This window comes from Pleurodeles waltl, chromosome 4_2 (genome assembly GCF_031143425.1).
Source record: "Pleurodeles waltl isolate 20211129_DDA chromosome 4_2, aPleWal1.hap1.20221129, whole genome shotgun sequence".
Taxonomy (NCBI): domain Eukaryota; kingdom Metazoa; phylum Chordata; class Amphibia; order Caudata; family Salamandridae; genus Pleurodeles; species Pleurodeles waltl.
The window spans coordinates 690,214,096-690,236,566 of NC_090443.1; the positions used below are offsets into that span (position 1 = coordinate 690,214,096).

The 22,471-nt window shown below is 44.3% G+C and overlaps 1 protein-coding gene across 1 annotated transcript in view; it reads left to right on the forward strand.

Annotated features, from left to right (window-relative positions):
• LOC138293200 (vitellogenin-A2-like) overlaps positions 1-22,471 on the forward strand; it is a 383,104-nt gene that overhangs the window by 296,238 nt on the left and 64,395 nt on the right. The window contains exon 25 of the mRNA XM_069232287.1: positions 22,121-22,222. Within this exon, the coding sequence (XP_069088388.1) occupies positions 22,121-22,222 (102 nt within the window). The remainder of the gene's footprint in view (positions 1-22,120; positions 22,223-22,471) is intronic.

Below are 22,471 nucleotides of genomic sequence, written 5' to 3' on the forward strand. Positions count from 1 at the left end.
ACAAAGCTGCAGAAAATGACACTAAAAAGCAGAAAAAGTAGTAATGCAAAATAGATGGTCCCAAGGCGCTCGATGAGAGTGTTTCAAAGGCTGATTATGACACATCCTAAGGCAAAAGGATTTGGGTGGCAGGAGCCCAGGACTATGACAGGTATTGTTGATGCCCCTTATGGTCTCGAGTCTACAGAACCTGATTCCTCCATCCCTGTAATTTCATCAGATGATAACAACTGCAGTTGCGACGAGGCCATGGTGAACATGGCCATTCCTCGACCTCCCATGAGGCCAATAACTAGCTTCTACCCGAAGGTGGATAGGGTTCCCCCCTTGAAGCAGATTGCTGCACAAGCAGGTCTAGAGGAGCAAGTAATGATGGAGAGGTATGCCTCATACGAGGATGATTGAGAATAGCCTTGCGTCGGAAGTACAGAGGGAGTTAGTGAAACCATAGCTGATGGAAACACTGAAACTGTTTTGTCTGGACTCCCAAAGACAGTGACCATGTGCGAACAAACCCGCAAGAAGTTATGTGCCACACTAAAAAACCAACAAAGTGTGATGGATAGCTTGTTGGAGGCAAACAAATCTACAGCTCTGTCACAGAGAAGGAAGGAGCATGAGGTCCTGCTCCATAGTTGCTCCAATGGAGAACCAATGGTGCCAAGCAACTATCTGGGAGGTGCTATACGAAAAGGGAAAAGTAACTATCTCAATGAAAGTTCCCTCGTGTTTCTTGATTACACGCTCCCTGATGTACCTTGTAGCCCAGTAGCTATTAGGAACAAGGCAAGTGCAAGAAAGATTGGATCTTGTGAATCGCCTGATGTTGCATTAATACTTGATGATGGCTGTGAGGCATGGATGGAGGCTGTGTTTGGCTCCAAATCTGTCAATAGCAGCACCAACCCTAGTGGGGGGCTCTGCTTGGATGACTGTATATTTCAGAGCATCCCTGTTAGCCAGTACCCGAGGATTAACCCCATATCTGCAGAGCCCTCGTAAGGTTTTGTAATTTCTGAGACTATGGGCGCACTAAACAGTGCCTGGTGATGTGACTATGGTTTTGGAAAGGCTGATGGGGCTACCACAGCAGGGAGGGATAGCCAGCCCATAGATGAGCACCATGCTAGTAGCCCTGAAAATGCCACTGTTATTACCAAATCAAGAATCTCAGGCCGTTGGGAAAAGCCCCAGGCAAATTAGGTCAAGAGCCGAGTATGGGTACCAAGAAGAAGGGAAATGCAGCAAAAAAGGAGAAGGAGGCTACACCGTTTCCAGTTTATTCATTATAAATACCAATACCCTCTATTCCATATATGTGTGAGTTACCTCTGAGGATGATTGGAGGTGAGTGTGAATCCCTTTCTTTATACTCATACTAAGCAAGCTATTTTATCTTTTACTAAAATAGAGGATCTCCTAACCCTGCCCTGAATTTTGCCAGCTGAAATTAAATAGATTGTGAGCGTTATTCACCAGCCTACCTGTAGAAATGTGCTTATAAGAATGGAATGGAATGGAATGTGGAGCGAAGGTACATTCTAGTGGGACTAATTGGAAAGTTGAGCATCAAAAGACTGGAGAGCGAGGAAGAAGGAGCAAGCTGGGAGTTATCTATGCTGTACTCAATGAAGCATTTCTGAAATAAAGGATTTCCAAATCTTTATTAATGCTGCGTGGTTACTACATAATTGGCGATGAGGATGGGATTGCACCTCTGAGAAATTCTATGACTTTGTTAGTTGTAACTTGCTCCACACTCTTAATCACAAACCACTTACTATGATAATCCACGAGAATTATAAGAAAACGGTTCCTTCTGCCAAGTTTGTTTACTGGACCCAGGAAGTCCAAAGCTAGTTTTTCCTATAATCTCTCAGGAAATTGTACACATCCTAAGGGCGGTTGTTTGACAATTTTCGCCTTCTCACTATTCCCACAGGCTTGACAATCATTCACAACTATCTCAACTTCCTTGTCTGTCCCAAGCCACCAATAGAAGTGCCGCAACCTTCTCTTCGTCAAGCTTCTCCCTAGGTGCCCCTCATGCACAATTTTTATAAACCTTGCCCTCAGTTTTACAGGAGGAATAATCCTATCACGTCTTAACACCTTCTCACCTTGCACACTGAATTCATCCTTCACCTATATGTACTGCTTCAAGCTTTCTCGCCATACAACAGGATCCTGCTCCAAATTACTTATAAATGTCTTCAATTTGCCATATTCCACATCATCTCTCACGGCATCTTCCCATTCATCCTGTCCCAAAGCCAGTTCTCCATCCACTGGAAGTATCTCCATTTCAGTTTCACACATCATCGATTGGCATGCGTGACAAGCAATCAGCCACCACATTCTTTTTACCTCTTACAAATTCTACCCCAAAATTAAATTCTATGATCAATATCAACCATCTAGAAATACAAGGTGTTATACTTCCTTCTAGTCCCCGTCTACATTTGAAATTCTGCAGCCAAGGTTTATGTTCAGAGCAAAGTACAAAGGGTAATCCCCACAAATAGTACCTATAGTGACATATGCCCCAACGACAAGCCAATGCCTCCTTCTAAATGGCAGAATATAATTGTTCAGCACCCTGCAATCGTCTGGATGCAAATCCGATGATTCTCTCCTCATCACCCTCTATTTGCATCAGTACCGCACCCAGTCCACACTACTGGCATCAATCATTACAATAGTTTTCCTTCTAACATCAAAATGCCACAGAGTGGGAGCACTGGCAATTGACCCCTTAATTTTAGCAAACGCTATTTCACATTCAACTTTCCACTCAAACACTGCTCCTTTCTTCAACATCACCCTCAGAGGTTGTACAAGATCTGAAAGATTGTGTACAAACTTAGCGCAGTACTCTGGTAACCCTAGGAAGGATCTGAGTTTCTCTTTGCTGCATGGTCCTGGAGCTTTTCTAATTGCTTTCACAATACTTTTTTTTAGGTTTGATCCCCTCAGCAGATATCTCATGCCCTAAATAATTCACAAAATCTTCCCTTAATTGACATTTCTCCCTCTTCACAGTTAATCCATATTTTTCAATCCTCTCTAATACTTTCACTAATAATTAATCATGCTCATCAAATGACTTCCCCACTACTATTATGTCATCCTGGAAACATAACACATTGTCCAAACCCAGAAAAATGTCCTGCATTATCCGCTGGAATACAGCAGATGCTGACGCCTGTCGGAAAGGCATCCTACAAAAACGGTATGCTCCCAAGGGTGTTACAAAAGAAGTCAAATTACGAGATTCAGGATGGAAATTAACTTGATTATACGCTGCAGACATATCTAATACACTAAGGGCCAGATGTAGCAAAGGTTTTTACCCATTCTGTGTCTATGGGAAAAAGTGTTCGTACATATGGCCCTAAATACTTTGCCACCACCCATTATGCTCAACATTTCGGTAATATTTGGTAAGGGTTACCTATCTACCCAAATATTAAGGTCTCTCAAGTCAATGCATAAATTAATTTTGTTTCCTTCTTTAGGTGCCACAACAATGGGTGCCATACACTCAGATGATTTGATTGGTTCTATTATCTTTTCCTCTAGCAACCTATTTAGTTCTTTCTGAAGTGGATCCCTCATCAAAAATGGCACTGGTCTCACTTTATGCACCACCGGAATTGCATTGTTTTTAAAAATTATTTGGTGCGTAAATCCTTTTAGTTTACCCAATTTATCAGTGAAGACCTTTGGAAATTTATCCATCACGCTCTCACACCGTTGTATATCTGTTTCCTGACTCTCCATACAACCTATTTGCTCTACAACCATAACTGGTTCAGTTTCATTAGGATCAAGTACAATGTTCAAAACCTTTTGGTGCTGCCATCCCAAAACGTTTGATCCCTCGTTAGTGACATACATCTTTCCATGTACACCGTTATTTATAAACAAAATATCCATCCATCGCATTTCTAATATTCCAATTCTTTTTCCTCCATATCCAACTGCCTTCATATCAGCTCTCTGCAGATCTTCGAACTGTTCTTTCAAGACGTCTTTATACACTTCCTTGGATATCAGAGTGAATAAACTACCCAAATCCACTAATACCTTTACAATTGTAGACTCCAGTGTTATAATGCAATGTTTTTTTTCTAATTTATCTGAACTTTCTCTCTTCAAGTTTTTCCTACTTATAGACAACACATACAGCCAATCAGACCTCCCCATTTCACCAATTGTTAGTACAATTTCCTAAAGATCTTCCTTTATATCGTCCAAAGATTTGTCACTGCTATTTAACATCCTCCCCTTTGATCTACACACTTTAGCCATATGGCCTCTCCTACCTCACAACCTACACTTCAAAGTCCGTGCTATACACATCAAGCTTGAAGCTATGTCCCCCGGGCACCCACATCTAAAACATGCGATATTTGTACTTTTCTTCTCCGCAACCTTTGCTCCAGCATTTTCAACCACCTTCTCTCGCTTCTTGGATCTAAATTTGTTCACCTCAACAGTGGTTTCTTTGTTAGAGTCTCTCATATAGTTCTTTGTTATTTCAATCTCTTTCATCCAGGCATCCGTATGCTCCTTGCTTCTCGCTATTTGTATAGATTCTTCTGACGAAGGATCTATAGATAACAACTTTTCTTTCACTTTCTTGTTATTTGTACAACGTACGATTTGATCACATATTAGGGAATAACCTAGATCATGGAAATCACATGTTACTGCCTACCTCCTTAAAGCAGCGACAAAAGACATTATGGCGGTCATTCTGACCGCGGCGGGCGGCGGTCGCCGCCCGCCATGCGGTTACCGCCGAATGACCGCACCGCGGTCAAAAGACCGCGGCGGTCATTCCAACTTTCCCGCTGGGCCGGCGGGCGACCGCCAAAAGGCCGTCCGCCGGCCCAGCGGGAAAGCCCCTGCAACCAGGAAGCCGGCTCCGAATGGAGCCGGCGGTGTTGCAGGGGTGCGACGGGTGCAGTGGCACCCGTCGCGATTTTCACTGTCTGCAAAGCAGACAGTGAAAATCTTTGTGGGGCCCTGTTCGGGGGCCCCTGCACTGCCCATGCCAGTGGCATGGGCAGTGCAGGGGCCCCCAGGGGCCCCACAGCCCCCGTTCCCGCCATCCTGGTTCTGGCGGTGGACACCGCCAGAAACAGGCTGGCGGGAAGGGGGTCGGAATCCCCATGGCGGTGCTGCAAGCAGCGCCGCCATGGCGGATTCCCTGGGCCATGGGAAAACCGGCGGGAAACCGCCGGTTCCCCTTTTCTGACCGCGGCTTTACCGCCGCAGTCAGAATAGCCCAGGAAGCACCGCCGCCCTCCGCCATGGCGGTCATGGACCGCCAGGGTCAGAATGACCCCCTATGTCTTCATCATGATCCTGAATGCGGGAGAAAAAGTTATGTCGCTCAAATACCGTACTTATCTTCGGAGTAAAATGTTTAACATTTGCAACAACATCTCATAAACATTCATAGGCTGACCTTCACCCATACCCAAAGGCATTTCGGGCAAGTCATCATATATCCTTCTACCTTCTGTTCCTAAATGATGGAACAAAATTGCTTATTTTCTGACTGGACTATATTTGTCCCCAGCTATAGCCAATAGGTATGTTGTAAATATGTTCTTCCATCTCTTCCATGTTATTGTTGGCTCCCCGGGTAGGGGTAAAAAGCATGGTGGAGCAGAAATATTCTGTTCAGCCATACACGCCACAAAATTTAACCCCTTAGCTGCTGGGCCTTTTCACCCCCAGTGCTGAGCCCTTTTTTGGCTATTTGGGGTAGTTCGCGCTTAGGCCTTCATAACTTTTTGTCCACATAAGCTAACCACGCCAAATTTGCGTCCTTTTTTTCCAACATCCTAGGGATTCCAATGGTACCCAGAGTTTGTGGTTTCCCCTGGAGGAGACCAAGAAAATAGCCAAAATACAGTGAAAATTTAGTTTTTTCCCAAAAAATTGGAAAAAAGGGCTGCCGAAGAAGGCTTGTGGTTTTTTCCCTGAAAATGCCATCAACAAAGGGTTTCTGGTGCTGAAATCACTATCTTCCCACCTTTCAGGAACGGGCAGACTTGAATCAGAAAACCACATATTTCAACACAAATTTGGCATTTTACTGGGACATACCCCATTTTTACTATTTTTGGTGCTTTCAGCCTCCTTCCAGTTAGTGACAGGAATGGGTGTGAAACCAATGCTGGATCCCGGAATGCTAAACATTTCTGAAAACTAGACAAAATTCTGAATTTAGCAAGGGGTCATTTGTGTAGATCCTACAAGGTTTTCCTACAGAAAATAACAGCTGAAATAAAAAAATATTGAAATTGAGCTGAAAACAACAGCCATTTTTCTTTATGTTTTACTCTGTAACTTTTTCCTGCGATGTCAGATTTCTGAAAGCAATATACCGTTTTGTCTGCTGGACTCTTCTGGTTGCGGGCTTGTAGGTTCATCAAGAACCCTAGGTACCCAGAGCCAATAAATGAGCTGCACCCTGCAGTTGGTTTTCATTCTATACTGGGTATACAGCAATTCATTTGCTAAAATATGAAGAGTGAAAAAGAGGTATCAAGAAAACCTTTGCATTTCCAAAATGGGATCAAGATAAGGTTTTGAGGAGCAGTGGTTATTTGCACATCTCTGAATTCCGAGGTGCCCATACTAGCATGTGAATTGCAGGGCATTTCTCAAATAGACGTCTTTTTTACACACTCTCTTATATTTGGAAGGAAAAAATGTAGAGAAAGATAAGGGGCAATAACACTTGTTTTGCCATTCTATGTTCCCCCAAGTCTCCCGATAAAAATGATACCTCACTTGTGTGGGTAGGCCTAGTGCCCGCGACAGGAAATGCCCCAAAACACAACATGGACACATCCCATTTTTTGATAGAAAACACAGCTGTTTTTTCCAAAGTGCCTACCTGTAGATTTTGGCCTCTAGCTCAGCCGGCACATAGGGAAACCTACCAAACCTGTGCATTTTTTTAAACTAGAGACCTAGGGGAATCCAAGATGGGGTGACTCGTGGGGCTCTGACCAGGTTCTGTTACCCAGAATCCTTTGCAAACCTCAAAAAGTGGCTAAAAAAACAAGTTTTCCTTACATTTCGGTGACAGAAAGTTCTGGAATCTGAGAGGAGCCACAAATTTCCTTCCACCCAGCGTTCCCACAAGTCTCCCGATAAAAATGATACCTCACTTGTGTGGGTAGGCCTAGCGCCCGCGACAGGAAATGCCCCAAAACACAACGTGGACACATCCCATTTTTTGACAAAATACAGAGCTGTTTTTTGCAAAGTGCCTACCTGTAGATTTTGGCCTCTAGCTCAGCCGGCACATAGGGAAACCTACCAAACCTGTGCATTTCTGAAAACTAGAGACCTAGGGGAATCCAAGATGGGGTGACTTGTGGGGCTCTGACCAGGTTATGTTACCCAGAATCCTTTGCAAACCTCAAAAAGTGGCTAAAAAAACAAGTTTTCCTCACATTTCGGTGACAGAAAGTTCTGGAATCTGAGAGGAGCCACAAATTTCCTTCCACCCAGCGTTCCCCCAAGTCTTCCGATAAAAATGATACCTCACTTGTGTGGGTAGGCCTAGCGCCCGCGACAGGAAATGCCCCAAAACACAACGTGGACACATCCCATTTTTTGACAAAATACAGAGCTGTTTTTTGCAAAGTGCCTACCTGTAGATTTTGCCCTCTAGCTCAGCCGGCACATAGGGAAACCTACCAAACCTGTGCATTTTTTAAAACTAGACACCTAGGGGAATCCAAGATGGGGTGACTTGTGGGGCTCTGACCAGGTTCTGTTACCCAGAATCCTTTGCAAACCTCAAAAAGTGGCTAAAAAAACAAGTTTTCCTCACATTTCGGTGACAGAAAGTTCTGGAATCTGAGAGGAGCCACAAATTTCCTTCCACCCAGCGTTCCCCCAAGTCTCCCGATAAAAATGATACCTCACTTGTGTGGGTAGGCCTAGCGCCTGTGACAGGAAATGCCCCAATACACAACGTGGACACATCCCATTTTTTGACAAAATACAGAGCTGTTTTTTGCAAAGTGCCTACCTGTAGATTTTGGCCTCTAACTCAGCCGGCACATAGGGAAACCTACCAAACCTGTGCATTTCTGAAAACTAGAGACCTAGGGGAATCCAAGATGGGGTGACTCGTGGGGCTCTGACCAGGTTCTGTTACCCAGAATCCTTTGCAAACCTCAAAAAGTGGCTAAAAAAACAAGTTTTCCTCACATTTCGGTGACAGAAAGTTCTGGAATCTGAGAGGAGCCACAAATTTCCTTCCACCCAGCGTTCCCCAAATTCACCCGATAAAAATGATACCTCACTTGTGTGGGTAGGCCTAGCGCCCGTGACAATAAATGCCCCAAAACACAACGTGGACACATCACATTTTTTCACATAAAACAGTGCCTACCTGTGGATTTTGGCCTGTAGCTCAGCCGGCACCTGGGGAAACCTAGCAAACCAGCACATTTTTGAAAACTAGAAACCCAGGGGAATCCAAGATGAGGTGACTTGTGGGGCTCTGACCAGGTTCTGTTACCCAGAATCCTTTGTAAACCTCAAAATGTGGCTAAAATAACACATTTTCCTCACATTTCGGTGACAGAAAGTTCTGGAATCTGAGTGGAGCCACAAATTTCCTTCCACCCAGCCTTCCCCCAAGTCTCCCAATAAATATGATAGCTCACTTGTGTGGTTAGGCCTGGTGCCCGCAACAGGAATAGATCACACAACGGTCAATGTTGGTCCTTACGTGAGGCAGCTGTTGACCCTGGGGTGATCCATTCCTGACACAGGCACTAGGTGTAGGCACTCAAGTGGGGTAGTGTTTTTATCGGGACAGGTGAGGAGTCACTGGGTGGTAGGAATGTTGTGGATCCCAGCATATTCCTGTAGTTTGTGTGACAGAAATGCGAGAAAAATTGAGTTTTTTTTCAACATTTCAGCTTTGCAGGGTATTCTGGGTAAGAAAACTTTGGGGAATCCACACAATGTCACACCTCTGTGGACTCCCCCGAATGTCTAGTTTCCAGAAATGTTTGGGTTTAGTGTGTTTCTCTATATGGCCGCCGAATCCAGGACCAAAAACACAGGTGCCTGCTTTACAAAACCAGTTTGTTTTGCCATAGATAATTTTGATGTCTCCACAATATGATTTGGGTGGTGGAATTTGGGGCTGAACTAAATTGGGGAGCTCCCAAGAGAGCACTCTCTCTCTCTGCTTGCCGCCGCATTCACCTGCTCTCTGGGTTGGCCTAACCCACTATTACCCAGTTACACGAACAGCTTGCGAAGGGACAGCAGGACTGTCCTCCTCACCTCCCTCATAATGTACTGGAAGAGGAGTTATCGAATGGGACTCCTCTGACTGAAAAATCACTCCCAGAGTCTGCGCCATTGTCCTATCCCTCAGATGCTGTCTCAGTATCTGATGTCTCAGTCTCTGATCCTATGTCAGAGCGGTCCTCTATAACCCGAGTGCAGGCAGCAGTCATCCATCAAGATGCCATCTCTGCTATAGGCTAAACTGTTGCTCTAAAACACTAGCCTACGTAGACAGTCACAAAATCGATGGTGTGTGTGAGAGACGTGCAACAGTAGAGGCAACCTTACCTGCGCTTCTTCCCTCAATCAGCACGTACTTTCAAGACACTCAAAAAACACCTTTTCACATACCATTCGTCACAGTCTTTAGCACCTCCTGCGCCCAGTCCAACAATCATTATTGGTGCTCCCACTCCCTCCTCCTCGGATTCCCTCATTACCACCCAGCAAAAGTGCCCTTCATCTCTCCATAGCCGCCCTCCACCCCGCACATACATTTCATTGGTATTATAGCGCAGGTAATGGCTGACTTTACTAATGTACTCAGCTATTTACATAAAATACAGATTTGCTCTTTGCAGTAGGCATATAAACCTTCTGCGCTTCTTTATGGCACTAAAACTGCCACTAGACAAGTCGGACCCTTTTCCCCCCAGGGAAACCACACACATATTGACAAAAGTGATATATATATGACAGCCAACCACCTGAAACTCAACTCAAGCAAAACCGAAATAATCCTCTTTGGCCCACACAAAAACACCTGGGACCCCTCATGGTGGCCCACCACGCTAGTCCCTGCACCCACCCCCGCCAACCACGCACGCAACCTCAGCATCATCCTAGACTCCTCCCTCTCGATGACCCAACAAATCAATGCTCTCACCTCCTCATCCTTCAACACACTCCGTATACTGAAAAACATTCAAATGGAACCCCACAGAGACCAGAAAAACTGTCACTCACGCACTCATCAGCAGCAGGCTTGATTACGGAAACGCCCTCTACGCCGGCACCACTCTAAAACTCAAGCGCAAACTACACGCATCCAGAACTCAGCAGCACGACTCATCCTCGACCTACCCCGACACAAACACATCTCTCCACACCTCAAATCCCTCCACTGGCTCCCCATTGACAAAAGGATCACCTTCAAGATCCTCATCCTCGCACACAAATCACTCCACAACACAGGCCCTGCCTACCTCAACGAGAGTCACCTTCCACACCCCCACACGAAACGTCCGCTCAACTGACCTCTCTCTCGCCTCTGTCCCCCGCATCAAACACACCACCACCGGGGGCAGATCCTTCTCCTACCTTGCACCCAAAACCTGGAACGCCCTCACAACCCACCTTCGCAAGACCCAAAACCTACTTCTTTTCAGGAAGGGCCTCAAAACCTGGCTTTTCGAACAGTGAACCTCCCAGCCCCTTTCCCTCTCCCCGTCCCCCCCCCAGCGCCTTGAGACCCTCACGGGTGAGTAGCGCGCTTTATAAATCTCTTTGATTGATATAGATCTACCTCTATATATATATATCTATCTACATAGATATATCTGTAGATATATCGATGTACATAGATATATCTATCTACATAGATATATATAGATCTATATATACATCAATTTTTTTTAGTTGTTGTATGGTTTCCTTGGGGGCCAAAATGGCCCCCAGGGAAACCCTACAACATCTAAAAAAAAAATATTGCCCCCACAGGGGGTCACCCTGCCCACGGGCGACCCCCTGTCATTTAAAAAAAAAAAAAAAAAAAAAAAATTACCCTGGGGGGGCGCCTACCTTTTTTTAAATAAAAAATATGCCCGGGGGGACGGCCCGTTTTCTGAGGGGGCCGCCCCCCCAAAGTGAAATCCCTGGTGTCTAGTGGTGTTTCCTGGCCCCCGATCGCAGCTGTGCTGCGATCGGGGGCCAGGAAACACTTTCAGAAGGCCTCGTAAGAAAGGGGAGACTCTCCCCTTTCTTACGAGGCCTTCCCGAACGTGGGAAAGGCCGTTTTCCCCCATCAAAGCAGGAAGCGGCCGCAAGCTTCCGTGTCTCCCGGGGGAAGATAAAAAAATAAATAAAATTTTAATACCCTTCCTGGTGTCGGCCACTGGTCGTGACCCGCACCAGGGAGGGTGTGTGGGCGTCGGCCAGTGGCCGACGCCCGCACCGAAAAGGTTAAAATAACAAACTACCATAAAATACTAAAATAATAATCTAACTTAACAATCTAAAATAACAAACTAAATTAACAAACTAAATTATCAATCTAAAATAGCTATTTAAAATAATAGTCTAAAACAACTTGTTCTTATTTTCCTTGAAATTCCACTCCTATCCAAAAGTCTCTTTTCATTCTCTATTCCAGTCCCACTACACTGTTAGTCCTTCTACTCTTTCCTCTACTTTGAAGAGATGGACATCCGGGTTAAGGGTTACCCAGTCACTGGAATCACTGGAGGAGATCCCTCGTCAAAAAAACTGTACTACTTTCCATTTTACTTTCCATACCGCACATCTCACCACAGAGTCGCTTATACTGCTGCATCAACTTGCTTCTGCTTTGGCGGTGCATCACACTCATAAATATGCGTGTTGCACGCTCCACTGCCGCATCTTCCTGCTTCTGCTTCGGCAGTGCAGCACGTGAATGAATGTGCGCGCCACGCACTCCAACTTGATGCCGGTTCTCCCTGCCGCGCCCTCCTACGTGCTGCCAGGTCTCCCTGGTACTTCTCACTCGAACAGCATCCGCTCGCGTGTACAGCACAGGAGAAATACGTGTGTGCTTCTTTCTTCAGTTAAAACAATCCTTTAATAACATAAGGTGCCCTTCAGGATACAGTAAGTAGTACCACACAATCAATAAGTAATCAAGGCAACACCAGGAAAATTAGCACTCAGTGCTGCCTGTAAAATATTACTGAAAAATATATCTTTAGTGTTAAGAGGCCTACATGCGAGCCGGTCCCAGTAACGCAAAGAAAGTAATAGACTCACAATTAGCACGCTTCCTCAGTGTCCTTCTTCATTACTTTTCTTCTTTTTTTTCCCTCTTTTATCCTTTGATTCTTCTTTGTCCAGGGGTTAGGAGTTATGAAGTCTTCTCTGCCCCCTGCACAGAGTCCCTCATCGCCAATTATGTAGTAACCACACAGGATTAATAAAGATTTGGAAATCCTTTATTCCAGAAATGCTTCATTGAGTACAGCATAGATAACTCCCAGCTAAGGGCAGAGAACCGCCAACAAAGAAATCTCTGTGGTGGTTGCAAGAGAAGAAACAGGTGTGGGTTGATCATGAAAGCATGAAAGCGAGAGTTATGGGTTCACAGGAACAAAACAAGTTGTGTTATGATAATAGGAAGAGAGTGAAGAACATCAATGTGGAAAGAGGTGATAGGGTGGTGGTGAAGGAATTTGGTGTAGTAAAGAAAGATGAGAGCACGTTTTGTGAACCTCAGAAGGTAATGAAAGTGATGAATTCAGTCGGCAAATTGGTTGATGGTAGAGAATGGATTGTTGGAAATTTGTGTAAGGTTAAGTGAGTTGGGAGTTTGTTGATGTGGTCTAGGAGGTTATGTGTATTAAGCTTTGTGAAGTAATAGCGTCTTGTATATAGGTTGTATATAGTTTTGAGTAGTACGCTTGCGTTGTTTTATATTTAACTTTTAGTGAGTTTGTAAGTAAGTGGGTGTATTAACATTTCTAAGGGGGAAGATGTGTAGAAATGTGCTTTTAAGAATGGAATGGAATGTGAAGGGAAGGTACATTCTAGTGGGACTAATTGGAAGGTTGGGGATCAGAAGACTGTAGAGGGAGGAAGAAGGAGCAAGCTGGGAGTTATCTATGCTGTACTCAATGAAGCATTTCTGGAATAAAGGATTTCCAAATCTTTATTAATCGTGCGTGGTTACTACATAATCTTTATTGTTAGAGCAATCACTCTCACAGAAACTGATCACAAACAGAGATACTGCAATTTCGGTCTGCCCCAATGAAGATGAGTTTTCTTAGTATCTTCTTGTCCCTTACGGATTCGCTCCTAAGCTGAGTTCTGTATTAACATCAATTTAGGAATGTAACTGCAAGCTTCAAAACAATGAGCACAATTTACACTGTTAGAATTCACAGCTCCTGTATGTGAGGAGTTCAACTGATCCAAACAATAAACCTTAATGAAAGGCTAAGACTTCAACAAACATTTCGCTATATTGTCAATCACCTTTTTGTAGCATCTGAACTATTCATATGTTCATTGTCAGTATATGCATTTGCATGCAGCAAGCTTGGGGCACTTCTATGCCATGGATTGGTGTTAATCACTCTCTCCATGGGCTATACTCTTGTATACAATGTGGGTGTAATTTGCAGATGTAACAAGAAGAAAAAAGAGCCACAAGCTCCATACCTGTTTGTCAGGGCCACCTCTGAGGTGGTTCGATCCTCAAATAGCACCACTGATAGCCTCAGCCGGCTCAGCATGATCAGCGACAAGACTAGTGAGCATAAGAACAACTTCTCTTGAAATCTGCAAATAACGTGTGATGGCTTAAATGGTTCTTCTTATACCAGTGCCCTTCCCAAAATGGTTGCTTCCAGAGAGAGGTGGGACATCTAGTCCCAATCCATGATTCCCTGTAAAACAGAGTTGGAGAGAAAAAGTGTTAGCTCTCACAATTACAATACACTTGACAAGGACTCATGGCAGTGTCCTGATGTTAGAAACTGGGTCTTTAGTTGGCAGAGGTTGCACTCTGTCCAAGTAGGGACTGCAATCCCAGGGCAAGTAAAATACACACTAAAAGTTTATCTGTGCTCGCCCTCTGTAGCTTGGCACAGAGCAGTCAGGCTAAACCTAAAAGGTAACGTGTAAATTATTTTTGGCACACACATAGTAACACAATGAAAATACCACAAAATACGCCACACAGGTTTAGGAAAATAGATTATTATATTCTGAACAAAACAAGACCAAAACAACAAAAAATCTAATAAGTAAAAGCCAAAATAAGAATTTTAGAAGAATAAAGTTATAGCGCTTAGAAACAAATGCTTTAGGGGTTACTTAAGGTCCCGATGGGCTGGGACAAAGTTAAGAGTTCAGGCTGACTGCGATGGAGAACAGGCCGGCTACAGGATAACATAGGGCTCGCTGAGCAAACTACATTAATCCTGGTCGCAGTCACAAAATACATTGATTTTTCTCATGCAGTGCTGGTGATGCTTCGATTACGAAGGTGAGGCACAGATGCTGCGGTATGTTTGTTCCGAAGCCAATACGCTGGGTTTCTCCACCCAGTGAGGGGATGCTTCAATCTTCCTTTGGGGAGGCAGCAATGTGGTGGTTCCTCTCCGATGCGATGTCCATGTGTTGGTTCCGAAGTTGACCGGTCTGGTTTCTCCACACAAGAAAGGATGTGCTGTGCTCTTCCTTCAGCAGTGGCGGAAATGCATTGGTTTCGATACGATTGCAAAGTGCTGGTTCCAAATATGATATGCCTGTTCTGCTCTCACAACAGTGGTGATGCGTTGGTTCTACCGCTCACAGTTGGTGGTGTATCAATTCTCACTGGAGCAAGTATCTGGGTACATTTCCAGTTAACCAGACACAGCAGCATAGACTTTGATATCCCTAAGTCTCAAGCAACAGGAGCCAGCCAGTATTTGTGGCTGTCTAGAGGGAATGCACAAAGTGTAGCTGTCACCCACCCTAGACGTGTATTGGAGAAAGGCTGTAGGCACACAGACCCTGTAAGAGCAGCAAATTGTCTACTTTCTGACATTGTTCAGCATTCCGTCCATCACTTGCTGTTTTTTCGCTTTCAAAAAGTGCCATTTCTAAAATAGCAATATTAAATCCGACTTGACCAGTAAAGAGAATTTATTATTCCCATTCCAATGAAATGAAACATGACATAGCCACTCCTTCTCAATCAGGAATTACAGCTTAAAAGTGTATTAAGGAATTCTGAATGTTAGGCTTCACAGTAATGAAAACTGACTTTGGGAGTTTTTCACTGCCGGGACATGTAAAACTTAAAAGTACATATCCTTCCTTTTAGTTACATAGCACCCTGCCTTATGGGCTACCAAGGGCCTACCTTAGGGGTGACTTATATGTAATAAAAGGGGAATTTAAGGCTTGGCAATGGGATTTAAAAGCCTAGTCAAAGAAGCAGTCAAACGGCACACTCAGGAACTGCAGTGACAGGCCTGAGACACGTTTAAAGGGTTACTTAAGTGGGTGGCACAATCAGTACTGCAGGCCCACTAGTAGCATTTAATTTACAGGGCTTGGGTATCTGGTATGCCACTTTACAAGGGATGTACAAGTAAATTAAATGTGCCAGTTGTGTGGACACCAATGTGACCATGCGTAGCGGAGATTCACATGCGCTTTAGCAATGGTCATCAGTGGTAAGGTGCTCAGAGTCCAAAGGCCAACAAAAAGAATCAGCAAAAATATGAGGCAAGCAGCCAGAGGTTTTGGGGGAAGACCACCCTAGGGCTGTCAGGTCTAGCACTGCACTTTCAGGAACTTTTGCTATCTGCTTTTGACGGAAGATATTTTAGATGTATTTTCACTGGTTTTCAATGACCTCCAATACTTGTAATTGGGCATGTGGTAAATATTACATGCTAAATTCTTTTTTTTTAAATAATGCATGCAGATTTTAACTCAAAACCAGTGGGCTCTCTTTTCATGCTCTGTTTATGGATTCAAGACTTAAGTAGCTTTTCCTGGGTTAAAGTAGGCATGAAAATTGGTATTCTAGGTTTGTTTTGATGATTCATGGCTATTATTAGAATCCACATTTCCATTTATATTAAGAGAATGCAGTCGAAGGCATTCAGTGTGAAAATTAGGGAATGTGACAAGTAAATATGATATTGTGGACAATTCTCCTGTATCCGCTTGTTTCACACCTGTCTACCCTTGTCATGGTTCTGTATCCTCATTGTTGGTTCTCTATGTTAGCCTCATGATAATCGGGCTGGTCAAGATTATTCTATTGTACTACGGTCCTTGTGGGCTTCACATTTTGTATCGCATGGCCAGTATTTGTGTATTCTGTCAAAATGGAATAGAAATATTCTTCTAAAAAACAGCCCTGCAGTGCAAGAATGTCTTGTTTTGTGCAATGAGGAGTGCCCAGAACAAGAAATTAATATACTGTCCAGCTCCAGCACTGTCAAGGGTGGGACAATGTAATTCACCTATTACTAATTACATGAAGTAATTTACGCTTCCCAGTCCATAGCAGCCCTCTTTTGCAGCAAGGTAGCGTATGTGTTGCTCCTTCCTGCTAAAGTACCAGTAGGATCCCGCAGAATGGTGCAGCCCACGGATTTTCCTGCTCGGAAAGTTGTTTTGAAGACCACTGTCGGGCATACTGATGTTTACCTTAATGCAATTAGTGTCAAATTAAATAATTGTCTGATGCCTCACAGTTCTTTTAACCCTTAGTATGGCCCTCGGGGGAAGTGCTAGCGCTCCCTCCCCCGAGGGCCAACCCCCAGGTCAGGATTGGAAGGGGAATCGCCTCCCCTTCCACCACTGACTCCCCAGCCCCCTGGCATCTAATGACATCAGTGCACGCGATTGCATGCTGACCTCATCAGAGGCCTGCCCGTCCGCAATGGAAGCCGAGCTTGCAGCGTGGATCAGAAGAGAAATGCTATTGCATTTCTCTTCCGATCACTGGAGGGGTCGAGAAAGGCATGAAAGGAGAGGAAAGGCCTTTCTTCTCCTTTCATGTCTTTCTCAGCAATGCAATCAGGGAGCAGAAATGCCCACTAGACACCAGGGATTTTTTTTTTGTCGGTGAATGAGGGGAGCGGCCCCTGGGGCAAGGGCCGCTCCCCAGGGGGCCAAATAATTTTTAGCCCATTTCTGCCCCTGGGGGGGCAGAAACCACTGAACACCAGAGTTTTTTTTTTAATTATACTTACACATAAGAGGAGCGGCCCCTTGGGCAAGGGCCGCTCCCCGGAAGGCCAAATTATTTTTAGGCCATTTCTTCCCCCCCCCAGGGGTAGATCGGCCTAATAAAATTAGGCTGATCTGCCCCCGGGGGGGGGGGGGGCAGAAAACCCCTAGGCACCAGGGCTAATTTTTTTTTTTATATGTGGGGAGCGACCCCTTAGGCAAGAGTCGCTCCCCAGGGGGCCAAATTATTTTTAGGCCATTTCTGCCCACCCCCGGGGGCAGATCGGCCTAATATAATTAGGCCGAACCCCTAGACGCCAGAGATCCTTTTTTTTTTTTTTTAATATGTGGTGAGCGACCCCTTTGACAAGGGTCGTTACCCAGGGGCCACATTATTTTTAGGCTATTTCTGCCCCCCTTGGGGCAGATCGGCCCAATTATATTAGGCCGATCTGCCCCCGGGGGAGGAGGGGAGGCCACACATAGGGGTAGCGGCCCCTTGGGCAAGGGCGGCTCCCTGTGGGGGGGGGGCAAAATATTTTTAGGCCTTTTCTGCCCCCCCAGAGGCAGATACCTCTAGACACCAGGGATACATATATATTTGTATTTACTTTATGTTTTATGTATGGTGAGCAATCCCTTAGGCAAGGGTCTCTCCCCTGGGGGGCACATTGTATTTAGTCCATTTCTGTCCCCCTCGGGCCGATCGTCCTATTTTTGTTAGGCCAATTTTCCCCCAAGAGGGGCAGAAACCACTAGACACCAGGGATTGGTGTGTGTGTGTATGTGTGTGTTTGTTTGGGGGGGCAGCCCCTTGGGTAAGGGTCGCTCCCCATGGGGCACATTACTGTTGGTCATATATGCCCCTTTGGGGGCAGATCAGCCTATTTTTGGAAGGTCCATCTGCCCCCAAGTGTGGCAGAAAGCCCACCAGAGACCAGGGAAGATTTTTTTTTCAAAATAAAAGGGTGGCGGTATGGCCGTGCCCCCACCCGAAATAAATGGGGCCAAAGTTGTTCTGCCCACCAGTGGGCAGATGGGACAATTACCCCCCATCCACATCCTGGGGGTCAGAAAGTCTACTAGATATAATGGAATAAAAAAAAATAGTGGGGTGGTGGCTACCAACCAGTATGGGCCTGGTTATGCCCCTCCCCAACTGAAGGGGGTAACAGTCCTTAAGCTCTCCCCACACACTAAAACATCTTATCCCATGGCAAGCAAGAGGACATTTGATTATTTGGGGTTTTGGTTTTACATTTGGGCCATGAGAGCTTGGTAACTCTCAAAATCGTCTCACTTGGAATGGTGAGGGCTGCAATTTTTTGACTTTGGGACGCTGAATTGTAGAAAAATACACAAGACCTAGACACATCTGAAAACTAAACATCTGGTTGATTCCAGGGTGGTGTTTTTCATGTGCACCCCGCACCATTTTCTTACCCACAATGCCCTGCAAACCTCCAACTTTGCTGGAAATCACACATTTATCCCACATTTTTGTGATGGAACCTTCCGGAATCTATGAAATTCCTACCACCCAACATTGTCTCATCTATATCAATAAAAATTCTGCTGCACTTGTCTGCCTAAATTTTTTTTTTTTCAAACTGCCCTTTTTTCCCCCTCAATTTTGACATGTTTTTGGCTCTTCCCTGTCACAGGCACTTGGCCCACCTACACAAGTGAGGTATCATTTTTAGCGAGAGACTGGGGAGAATGTTGGGTGGTAGGAAATTTGTCCCAGTGCAGTGATCCCACACAGAAATGTGGGAAAAAGTGATTTTTTTAGCTAAATTTGAGGTTTGCTGAGGATTCTGGGTAAGAAAACATTTTGGGATCCATGCAAGTCATACCTCCCTAGACTCCCTCGGTGTCTAGTTTTCAGAAATGTCCGGGTTTGGTAGGTTTTCCTAGATGGCTGCTGAGGCCAGGACCAAAAACTCAGGTGACTCCCCACCGCAAAAACAGGTAGTTAGTATTTGATAATTTTGGTGTGTCCATATGGTGTTTTGGGGCATTTCCTTTCGTGAGCAGTAGGCCTAACCACACAAGTGAGGTACCATTTTTATCGGGAGACTTGGGGGAACGCTGGGTATAAGGAAATTTGTGGCTCCTTTCAGATTCCAGAACTTTCTGTCACCGAAATGAGAGGAATAGTGTTATTTTGCCAAATGTTGAGGTTTGCAAAGGATTCTGGGAAACCGAACCTGGTCAGAGCCTCACAAGTCACCCCATCTTAGATTCCCCTAGGTGTCTAGTTTTAAAAAATGTGCAGGTTTGGTAGGTTTTCCTAGATGCTGGCTGAGCTAGAGGCCAAAATCTACAACTAGGCACTTTGCAAAAAACTTTTCAGATTTCAATGTAAAAATGTGATGTGTCCATGTTTTGTTTCCTGTCACGAGCATTAGGCCTACCCACGCAAGTGAAGTACCATTTTTATCGGGAGACTTAGGGGTACACAGAATAGCATAACAAGTGTTATTGCCCCTTGTCTTTCATGACATTTGTTCCTTCCAAATGTAAGACAGTGTGTCAAAAAGACGTCTATTTGAGAAATGCCTTGTAATTCACATGCTAGTATGGGCACCCCGGAATTCAGAGATGTGCAAATAACCACTGCTTCTCATCACCTTATCTTGTGCTCATTTTGGAAATACAAAGGTTTTCTTGATACCTATTTCCCTATTTTGTATTTCAGCAAATGAATTGCTGTTTACCCGATATAGAATGAAAACCCATTGCAAGGTGCAGCTCATTTATTGGCTGTGTGTACCTAGGGTTCTTGATGAACCTACAAGCCCTATATATCCCCGCAACCAGAAGAGTCCAGCAGACGTAACAGTATATTGCTTTCAAAAATCTGACATCCCAGGAAAAAGTTAGAGTAAAACGTGGAGAAAAATGGCTGTTTTTTCACCTCAATTTCAATATTGTTTTTATTTCAGCTGTTATTTTCTGTAGGGAACACTTGCAGGATCTACACAAATTACCCCTTGCTGAATTCAGAATTGTGTCTACTGTTCAGAAATGTTTAGCTGTCTGGGATCCAGCATTGTTTTCACACCTATTTCTGTCACCAACTGGCAGAAGGCTGAAAGCACTAAAAAATAGTAAAAATAGGGTATGTCCCAGTAAAATGCCAAAATTGTGTTGAAAACTGTGGTTTTCTGATTCAAGTCTGCTTGTTCCTGAAAGCTTGGGAAGATTGTGATTTTAGCGCAGCAAACCCTTTGTTGATGCCATTTTCAGGGAAAAAACCACAAGCCTTCTTCTGCAGCCTTTTTTCCCATTTTGTTTTTAAAAAAACGAAGTTTTCACTGTATTTTGGTTAATTTCCTGGTCTCCTTCAGGGGAACCCTAGGATATTGGAAAAACAGGACCCAAATTTGGCTTGGGTAGCTTATGTGGACAAAAGGTTATGAGGGCCTGAGCGCGAACTGCCCCAAATAGCCAAAAAAAGGCTTGGCACCTGAGGGGGAAAAGGCCTGGCAGCTAAGGGGTTAAAAGCAACTGTGTTTTGGCTTTTAGCATTTCTTTTCCTAGCCAAATAGGAGTGGAACAACAGCAGTGCCGCTCAACAGGTGGGAAAAAGGGCAACTGTTTGGAAATGTGATATTTTATCCCCCACTAGCGATTATGTTTTCGCAAAAATACATTGCTCTAATGATTTAACAATTTATGAACTTTGTTCAAAATATTAACCTTTAAAAAAACGCAAAGCTGTCCTTTTGTAGGAATTTATGCATTTATTGCATGTTGTTGTACAGCACCAGTACCCCATCTTGCCACCACTTCAGATTGCTAGGTGTTGGAGAAGAAGAAGCCAGCATTTTGCTTCTGCTTCCACCTTACCTTCGTGGAGGTTACATAACAAAAATGCTATGTTTTTGACGTGAATTGGGAACTTTTCCAAATGTTCTTGTGTGTAAAGTTCAAGACCTCAAAGTCTACACAGTGCTTCCCCAGTAGTGAATGTAGAGCCTCCAAAGGTCCTCATTAGGCCAGGATAGATCCTGTAGTAGTTAGACACAGAGTGGATTAGGAATATAGGTAATTTAGCATTACTCATGCCAGCTGCCGCACTGTGAGTGTGGTGGAGGGACCACTTCAACATCCAAGTTGCAGACGGCCTGTCCATTTAAATTTGTTTACTATTTTAGAAAAACTCTTCTTTCAAAACCACCCCCATGCAAACGGCAGGAGTGGTTTTTAGTAAAAAATGTGACGGCAGGTTCGTCATGCTATGCTTTGATAGATGACCTGTAGTCACTTATGTTATTGTCAAAAATAGTCTTCCGGTGTGGGGGTATGTCTTCAAACAGAACATACCAACATATGCAGGGTGTGTTCTCTCTGCGTGCGGAGTAAATTTCGGAAAACCATGATTTACATGTAGAACAAGATAGAAGGTACGCAAGTGTGAATGGCATCAGATGTATCACCCTAGTTAGTATGAAGCCCCTGACTCCATCTCTGCCATTTTTGGGTCTGCTGTTACAGATAGTTTCAGACGGTGGAGCCAGCAGCAGATCCGCCACTGTCTTCCTCCTCACACTACTTGAAGTATGAAAGCAAGAGGAGGGCAGACGGGACATCATTCAGAAACTTGCCAGTGCCCTGTCACCGTCCTCTTATGAATGAAGCCCACAATTATTGTTGGGATGTGTCTGTAGGAGAATGTTCTTCAGCATTAAGAACTAGAGCCCTGGCCCTCTAATCAATGGATATGGATGAGAATGAATTATATTTTATTATCAAAACATATTCAATGTAATAAATGTGGTATCTTTTTTAATACTATTTTTTTTACAACGTGCATTTGATCTGACAGAATACTAAACGGAGAAACACAGAATATAGATCCTCTTCACAATCCAGCTCTAGCTTTTCAAGCAGCAGCAGTGGTTCTGGTATCGATCGATCCAACCAAAGAGTAAGTATTACACGGAAGAACAGTTGTATCCAATGATTATTTTGCTGTGAATGCATAGTGAAAGCCATCACACAAACAATTCAATTTGTTTTATTGAAGTCCAGTGAGCTTGATGGAACCACTTCCCAAGTAGAGGCTGATTTACACTTTAACATATTTTTAGTGGTAAATTTAAATATGAGCCTCGTTTGCAGAAGAACTGTATGTAGGCAGTACCATTACCTGAGGGCTTGGGGTGTCTCCATGCAA